This window comes from Arachis ipaensis, chromosome B10, assembly GCF_000816755.2.
Source record: "Arachis ipaensis cultivar K30076 chromosome B10, Araip1.1, whole genome shotgun sequence".
Taxonomy (NCBI): domain Eukaryota; kingdom Viridiplantae; phylum Streptophyta; class Magnoliopsida; order Fabales; family Fabaceae; genus Arachis; species Arachis ipaensis.
Genome location: NC_029794.2, coordinates 132,901,235 through 132,909,897, shown reverse-complemented (window position 1 = coordinate 132,909,897; position 8,663 = coordinate 132,901,235). Strand labels below are relative to the sequence as shown.

Below are 8,663 nucleotides of genomic sequence, written 5' to 3'. Positions count from 1 at the left end.
TTTTTTTTTTATTTTTATTTTTTTTTATTAAAATAGGGGTAGTTTAGGAATTAAATTAAAAATTTTATTAAAAAGGACGATTTTAATACAAAAAAAAAACATTAATGACGATTTTAATTCGAAAATTACAAGATGGACGATTTCGATTCTGGACCAAAATGTTAGGGACTAAAACCATACTTACCCCTAAATTTTGTATATATCTCAAAAATACTGTCTTCTAAAAGATTCACAAGTCTTTCTCAGTTTCTTGTAACTTTTGGAATCTCTCAATCTCATAGTTGGTACTAAAGTGATTCTTGGTTATTAAAATAACTCTCATATATCAATTTTATATAAAGGCGACTACACTGAGTTTTCACCCACGGAAAAACCCAAAACCCTATAGAGTGCGAGAGAGAGAGAGAGAGAGAGAGGCGCCATGGATTTGCAGCAGAACGAGTTCGATCAGCTTTTGCTCTACGAGCACGCCCGTAAAACCGCCGAAGCCGGATACGCCAAGAACCCTCTCGATGCCGACGTCAGTTGTTCACTTCTTCGTCTTCTCAATTTTCAATATTTTCCTGTTAATTAAAACTTTGAAATGTCTTTTATGTGTTTATTTAGATGTGGTTGCAATTCTTGTGATAATTAAGGACCGTAAGTTATATGAAAAAAAAAATTGTCTGCTTTATGTGTAGAACTTGACAAGATGGGGCGGAGCTTTGTTAGAGTTGTCACAATTTCAGACTTTACCCGAAGCTAAGAAAATGATCGAAGGTGAATTCTTTGCACATTTTTTGGCCAATAAATGATTTTTTTTCCCGATTACATGATCCGAATCAAAGTATATCCGTATTCCGTCTAACTCATGTTACTCTGCTACAACTAGATTTTTTTTTTCCAATTGAATTTGTAAATGGTAAGAATGTGGTTTGGACCTTTGTATTGAACTTTGATTATGGATGTCTCGCTGGGAGCGCAGATGCTGTTTCGAAACTGGAGGAGGCTCTTGTGGTTAATCCCAAGAAGCATGGTACTCTTTGGTCCCTTGGAAAAGCTCACACCTCTCAAGCATTCTTAATTCCTGACCGTGATGAGGCGAAAGTTTATTTCGATAAGGGAGCTGAGTACTTCCAGCAAGCTGTTGATGAGGTCCGTTCTTTGTTCGGTTAACTTTACTATGTGATTGGGGAGTAATGTGCTTATGAAAATGATTTGAATAATGAAGGTTTTTCATTGTCTATATAGGATCCTAGCAATGAACAATACCTCAAATCATTGGAAGTGGCTGCCAAGGTATTCACTGCATTGTAATATTTTGTTTATCTTTCTATTTTATCTGCTTTACTTGTTGGAAGTGTCATGAAGTTCAATAATAGTTATCCAGTTCTCCTGCATTTGAAGAAAAAGACCCTTTACAGATGCCCACATGGTATCGGGTCAAGATACCACAACCCCCAGTCTTGGTTTCCTTGTTCAGACTCCCATCAACATTGACTTTAACCGAACCATCTTCTAGGATAAGCCACTGAGAAAGTTGTCATACCCTTCCTGACCTATGAAGCCTGGATTTCACTGCAAGTTTGAAAACGTATTTGAAGATTTGATTTTTTTCCTCTTGCATCTTAGTTTTGTTATTTTCCATCCATTTATAATATCTGAATGCGTCATATTACATCAATGGTGTATCTATAGTCCTGGAGAGCAAATACTCATATATTGGGTGCTGTGGTTTGTTTGCCAAACTTTGAAACAAACTAAGTTGCTGTTGAATATTGTAAAATGATCCCGAAATCTGCAATTATCTATGATAGTATGAGACTGTGTGTTGACTTTTGGATTATGGATATTTCTGTAAAGACATGCCTGACTCATGAATCTTAGGATCCTCAACATATTCAATTTAAATCAAATTGAACACAGTGGTTGATTGAGAATATGTATACTGGTAGAATACTGCAATGATTTCTTTTTAACACTTGTTTTGGGTAAAGGATTGGGTCTGTTCATCTGGTTCACAAAGTAATTGAGTTATTGTTTGAGGTGTTCCTTGTTGGATTTCTCCCAGCTTTCCGTGCTTTTAGAGGTTAATTACTTTCTTTATTTGTATGCTATCTTTCTTGGTGATGTGTTTTTATCTTTTTCGTTAATAACTTGCTCATGTAAAATTCTCTGGTTGGCTGATTACTGGACCACTTCAATAACTAACATCTTTTTTTCAAGGCTCCTGAGCTGCATGTAGAAATCCATAAGCATAGTGGCTTTGCTCAGCAGCAGTCAACTGGAGCAACTGGAGCAACTGGAGCTTCTACTTCTGCTGGTACTAAGGTAAATGATTAAAAGTTTCCATTGGCTGATATTCTGTATTAGCATTTGGTACTCAATGCAAATCTTGATCAGTCTGACAAATTTTACACTTATAATAAAAATAAAAGGTAAAAAGGGGATGGTCTACCCTCCCACTTGATTACCTTCAGCAAATTACGGGTTAATACTCAAATTCGTCCCTGAAAAATCACGTGATTTCCATTTGCGTCCCTGAATGATTTTTTTTAATCAAATTAGTCCCTGAATGATTTTTTTTAAATCACGGTCGTCCTTCCGTTAACTTTCTGACGCTGTCGTTAACGATCTGTTGACCTGGAACGTGAAGTGGCAATACGAATTACACCTGACATGCCGTGTGTGTTGCTAACGAGATATGTTTAGCAAAATGTATCAATTTAGTCCCTGAGTCTCAATTAAATAAACCCTAATTCCCATCTTCCCATGAACATGAATGCATTGCTTGAGTGTTGTTGCAGATCCAGCAGCTGTTGAGGGAGGAGAAATTCGATTTCGGCGCCACGATGGGGAGCGGAAGTGGAGGTCCCGGTAGTGGGTTGCCGTCGCACTCACATGGTAGCTATGCTTCGAGCTCATCCATGCGAAAAAGAAGGAAAAACGATGAGGAAACCTGTTTCTGCGGTTTAAAAACTTTGATTAAGAAATCTGGGACATCACAGAATTCAAATAGGTTGTTTCATACTTGTCCAAGATACCGGGTGAGTTTAATTTTGTATAAATGATAGCATCATCTTGGCTTTCACCATTTATGTGGGATTAACTTTCTTATTCAATGTTTTCAGAAGGGGAGCCACTGCAATTTTTTTAAATGGGTTGAGGAAAATGAACATGTAGTTGTTGTAGAAGGTCCAAAGGGGGTCCTAAAAACTGATGTAGAAGTGGAGATTGATTATGAAAATTGGAAGGTTAAATTAGCATGGAGAATAAGTAGTTTAGAAGCAGAAGTCAGAGTACTCAAAATGTTAATGTGTTTCATGTTCGCTGGTCTGATAATGGTCATCTTAGTAGGAGCTTTACTTTGCATGTCATATATGTACAGGTAGGAGAAAGTGAATGTGGTATGATGGCTTTAGGTTGCTGGATTTTTTGTTTCCAATTATCATGGTTAAACTTTTGTAAACTGAAAGTAGAGTTTATAAATGGCAACTTGGATTATGAGTACACCTGTTAATCAAATATATTTATGCATTACTTACACCATCATATATAAAGAAGTCCTAATATAAAGGCAAATCAGATACAAAAGGTAATAAAGTAAAGGCAACGGTGATGAAGTTTTATTTTTATTGTGTTATTTTGCAAACATGTCATGCTTTTTCAGTTACAGACATCTATTTACAAAAGAGAAACGGTTACTATTTTTACATTTTTTCCTTTCTAAGTTCTAACTATCCCATTATAATACAAGTTTGTGGACAAAATTAACTCTATTCCATTTACATTTTACAGATTATAGAATAAATAAAACTAAATTACTATAAAGAATAATTCAATTTCTCCTATGGAGCAATGCATTCTGTTCTGTTCTGTCTCTAACTCTTTATACTTTAGATATGTAGAATCTGTAGCTCCCATTTTTGTTATACTCGTGCAACAGGAGAAAAAGGTGCATCATTACATAAGGTAGAGTCTTGTTCTTCTCCTTTGATTGCATAAAAAGCTCTGCTTCCTCTCTCATAAGCATTTCCAGTGAATTACATTGAGATAATGGTTAAGTGCCATGCAAAATGGCGACGCAAACGGAGAAGGCTTGTAACAGGGATAACCGGGCATGAAAATCAACTGCATATTCACCCTCTTCAACTCTGCCCAAGCTAAAGGTAGGAGTATTTTCCTTGGCTCCCTATAAAGTATGCACAAAATGAAAAAAACATCAGATATTTGCTAAAATGTAATAATGACAACTTTGTAAATGAAGCAAGTTGTACATTTTCATGTATCATTAAATCAGTTAAAGTTCCAATCATAGAATGTGTCTGTTTGCTCTTTTTAATTTTTATCCTAATCTGGATGTGTTCTATCTTATAGTAGCAAAATGGTTGCTAAGCATACAAGTAATAAGTTGGAACTAATTGCACTAAACTTGAGGACCTTGAAACTTTGCACTTGCTTATGTTATGCAGTTTCCAATAAAAAGGCATCAATCTTCTTCGGGAAAAAAGAAAACATGAAAATAAGAAACTGAAGATGTTAATGACCAAAACATAATGATAGAAAAGGAAGGTATTTTTTGTAATTAAATCTTAATGGGATTTGATCCGTGAATGAGAAAGCATATACAATAAAGTATGAAGTAGTTAAAACTATAGACCTATTTACCTGAAGAAAAAGTTGCAGTGGTTGATAATACAACAGGTTTCCTCATCGTTTTTCCTTCTTCTTCGCATGGACGAGCTCGAAGCATAGCTACTATGTGAGTGCGACGGCAACCCACCACTGGGACCTCCACTTCTGCTCCCATCATAGCGTCGAAATCGATTTTCTCCTCCCTCAATAGCAGCTGGAACAGCAACAACACTCGAGCAATGCATCATGTTCATGGGAAGATGGGAATTAGGGTTTATTTAATTGAGATTTAGGGAGTAAATTGATACATTTTGCTAAACATATATCGTCAGCAATACACACGGCATGCCAGGTATAATTTGTCTTGCCACTTCACGTTCCAGGTCAGCAGATCGTTAACGATAGCGTGAGGAAGTTATCGGAAGGACGAACATGATTTAAAAAAAAAAATCATTCAAGAACTAATTTGATTAAAAAAAATCATTCATGATGAAAATGGAGATCGCGTGATCTTTTCTTTCCGGGACGATTTTGAGTATTAACCTAGCAAATTACTATCAAACTTCACAAAGCACGATTCTATAAAATAGCAACTCAACGTAGTAGTTATTAAACAGCACAAATGTTTTTCTATATCATTTACCCTTCAACCAAACATACCCTAAAAGCCAAGAGAAAGCCAACAATGGAAATTGAAAGGAGGATAACCTCCCTACCAAAAACAATTAAAAGGAAAATTTAATTTTACATTTATTATTGAATATAATAATTATGATTAACGTTAATTCCCTTACGTTTTTGCAGCCTGCCTGCCTTTCCCAATTGCAGCACCAAAATATCTCTAGAACATAGCAAGAAGAACAAATTAGTAGAAAAGCTGTATGTGAAACTGCAAAGAAAAGGAACCTCAATAGTTCAGGTATTGCTAAATAATAGTAAATATAATTTCAGAAGTTGTCAACAAAACAAAAGGTTCACTAACATAGGAAATACCAGAAGGTTCAACCATGTACAATTGTGGTCCATCTCTGTCATAACCTCCTAGTATGACACCACATCCAAAAGGTCTGTGAAATCGCCAACAATATGTTATTGATGTAAAAAAATACGAAAAAGTAGAGTGTGCAAAGGTGCACATAACTAGCCACGCGTTCAGCAAGTTCCTTAACAGGAATAGGTTCTCCATACACACTGCAAAGAAAAATAAGCTAGAAATGAATATTATGTAACGGAAAGATATTGATCTTTGGAAAAGTCTAGAAGGCCAACAACTTTATTAAATACTGGCCAGCATGTAACCAGCAAAAGAAAAGTGAGTAATTCCACACCATTAAAAACATCATTGATGACTACAAATCACAAAAATTGCTGGCCTCCTAACACTCCTCTTGATCGTTAATTGGGCACTATACACATAAGGAAATGGGTAAAAACACAATATTAGCATGCACATCAGACCTAGTCCATTCAGCATTGCTACATTAATTCTCTTATCCCATAATGATTCAATCATGACATTCAATCTAAAGCATGAAAATGCATGAGTACTGAAAACCCAAGCATGATATGGTTCATTTCAATCCAGAGCCACCAACAGCAATGTGTTAGATCATAGATGTTTGAAATGGCGAATGTTTTAAGGTATAAACCAATAATTTTAATGGTCCACTATAAGTTTCTTTCTGAATGAGGATTTTAGCTTTTGATTATATTCTATCACTATAAGCCTGAGAAATAAGAACAATAAAGTAAACAAAATTATCACTGTGTTATTTGGACAGCAGTTGAAATACCTACCAATCAGTTTCAAGGAATCCTACATTGTCACATTGACAATAAGTCAAGCAAAATATAGCAGAAGAAAAAGATTAATGATAATTGCTTGAAATCAAAATCAAAACAAGGCTAGTCACTTCCCACTTCTCTATTTATTAACCAAGTCTAATTAAGTTAGTTTTTTTTTGATTAGACTTAGGTTCAGTGTAGGTAAACAGCTTAATTAAGCTCTTTTTTAAAAAATAGCTTAAACAATAAATGTTTATATTAAAAGTAACTTATAAATAAGTTATTTTGTATTTAGTTTTTTAGTTTTAAAATTACTTATTTTAAGAGAAGAGTGATAAAAAAAACTTTTTATTATGAGAGAAGTAATTTTTTTAGCTTATTTATAAGCACTAAAATAACTTTATAGAAAATTGTAATTTGACTTTAAAAATTATATCAGACATTAATACTATACATTTTCATAAGTTAAAAGTTAAAAGAAAAAACTTATGCCAAACGGCCCTTAATTTATAAAAAGACAAATATATAGTATTACTCAATCAGTAATACACTGATTAAAGCCAAAAAATAATGTAATTAAAGATGGCGAAAATGATGCAAAGTAGAATAAAAGAACAAATAAAAGATGCATTAGTTTGCAAAAAAAATAATTTGTAATTTAAGACACATATTGTGTATTCTTAGATTGTATTATATTATCGTAAATCTTAGTATAATTTGTATTCATTAGATAATATTTTTAAACTAATATAAAATCATGATAGATTTTTGAATCAATTATTAAGTTTTTGATTCCAATGTCATATGTAAAATTATAATTTTTTATACTTCACTGATTTTGTATGTAAATTTTTTAAAGTAGTGGAAATCGAATATGAGTCACATTTAATTTTTAATTCAAAAGGCCTAAAAAAAATATTTAAAATTATTAGGATGATGAAATCATCTTAAAATTTTAAAAATTTTGGAAAAAAAAAACTATCTAAAATTTGTAGAAAATATAATTTGAGTCATATCTTAAATATAAAAAAATTTAAAAAATAATATCTAAAATTTTTAAATTAAATAGGATTAGACATGTTGATTATTAAAAAAAGTTTCTAAATTGGACTAAAGTTTAATATTGTCAAAGCTTTAGTTAGAGAAGATTATTCTATTTGTACATTTATTATTAAATGCAAATAATATCTGTTTGGAGCAACACCAATATATATAGCGAGTACATCTTCCGAATCATTATTTCTTATATTGTTTATGATGTTTATTATATATATCTCAAAAATACTTTCTTCTAAAAGATTCACAAGTCTTTCTTCGCTTCTTGTAACTTTTAAAATCTCTCAATTTCATAGTTGGTACTAAAATGATTCTTGATTATTAAAATAACTCATATGTTTCAAATATTTCATCTCATCTTCGGTGATCCAAAAAGTTATTTTAATTTATAAGTAAACATAAACTAAATTTTAATATATTTCATTGCATACAATTTTAAATGGGTGAATCTGTGGTGCTGATTGCGAAAGTCAACATGTAAAGTTGATACTATGTGGCTGTGAAATTGGATTATAATTTATAATTTATTATTTGTAGATTATAATAATAAAGATTTAATTTTCGAATTTATTAACAAGGTAGTTAGATATTTAAATCTTAATATTATTGAACTAATTTTAAAAAAAATTAATATATAAATTATTCGAATAGGTTGTTAGATATCAATAAGGATTTAGTTTTCGAGTTTATTAGCAAGGTAGTTAGATATTTAAATTTTAATATTATTAAACTAATTTAAACAAAGTTATTTATAAATTATTTTAAAATTAGGATGGTTGTTTAATAATAAAATCAACAATTTAAAAGTAATAAGCAATAACAAAACAATAAGAAGCAAGTAGTAAGAAATAACTTCGAAAACAAAATAACAAGAGCTTAAATTTTTTTTTGGTGACTACAAGAGCTTAAATTTAAAACGGTAACAAAACGTCCTTTTAAAACAAAACAATACAAAATCGAATTTAAAAGATGTTGTTACTTTTTAAATTTAAGTTATTTACTTAAAATTGTTTTGCTTAGGTTGTTATTTTTTTAATTTTAAGTTATTTTTTAAATTTTAAATTACTTGCTTAGTTTGTTATTAGGTTGTTATTTTTTAAATTTTAAGTTATTTACAGACTATTCTTTTAAATCATAAATTATTATTATTTATTTAAGTTGTTACTTTTTAATTTTAAATTATTTACACATAAAATAAAATTTTCAAA

At 31.5% G+C, this 8,663-nt stretch overlaps 2 protein-coding genes and 1 long non-coding RNA gene across 4 annotated transcripts; 2 read left to right on the top strand and 1 right to left on the bottom strand.

The window, feature by feature from the left end:
* Positions 358-3,489, top strand: LOC107622655 (mitochondrial import receptor subunit TOM20). 2 transcript variants are annotated; one of them, XM_021113976.1, is made up of 7 exons: positions 358-520; positions 681-759; positions 965-1,134; positions 1,231-1,278; positions 2,206-2,310; positions 2,787-3,022; positions 3,107-3,489. In XM_021113976.1, exons 1-7 carry the CDS (start codon positions 422-424, stop codon positions 3,369-3,371), a joined length of 1,002 nt encoding a protein of 333 aa, XP_020969635.1. In that variant the 5' UTR covers positions 358-421; the 3' UTR covers positions 3,372-3,489. The 2 variants fall into 2 exon arrangements, with proteins under 2 accessions (XP_020969635.1, XP_020969634.1); XM_021113975.1 differs by having other exon boundaries at positions 2,787-3,026; positions 3,111-3,489.
* Positions 3,691-5,411, bottom strand: LOC110268069. The gene is made up of 2 exons (XM_021113977.1): positions 4,648-5,411; positions 3,691-4,171 (listed from the first exon to the last, which is right to left on the bottom strand). The coding sequence occupies exons 1-2, from the start codon at positions 4,866-4,868 to the stop codon at positions 4,003-4,005; spliced, it is 390 nt and encodes a 129-aa protein (XP_020969636.1). The 5' UTR covers positions 4,869-5,411; the 3' UTR covers positions 3,691-4,002.
* LOC110268070 lies at positions 5,599-5,916 on the top strand. The gene is made up of 2 exons (XR_002356115.1): positions 5,599-5,702; positions 5,734-5,916. It is a non-coding gene; the product is annotated as an uncharacterized LOC110268070 (long non-coding RNA).

Excerpts from the sequence above, each read along its gene's own strand:
- LOC110268069 (XM_021113977.1), bottom strand. The coding sequence starts at position 4,868 with ATGAACATGATGCATTGCTCGAGTGTTGTTGCTGTTCCAGCTGCTATT. Across the intron at positions 4,172-4,647 it reads CACTGCAACTTTTTCTTCAG|GGAGCCAAGGAAAATACTCC; the intron begins GTAAATAGGTCT and ends CATACTTTATAG.
- LOC107622655 (XM_021113976.1), top strand. The coding sequence starts at position 422 with ATGGATTTGCAGCAGAACGAGTTCGATCAGCTTTTGCTCTACGAGCAC. Across the intron at positions 1,135-1,230 it reads TCCAGCAAGCTGTTGATGAG|GATCCTAGCAATGAACAATA; the intron begins GTCCGTTCTTTG and ends TTGTCTATATAG. Across the intron at positions 2,311-2,786 it reads CTACTTCTGCTGGTACTAAG|ATCCAGCAGCTGTTGAGGGA; the intron begins GTAAATGATTAA and ends GTGTTGTTGCAG.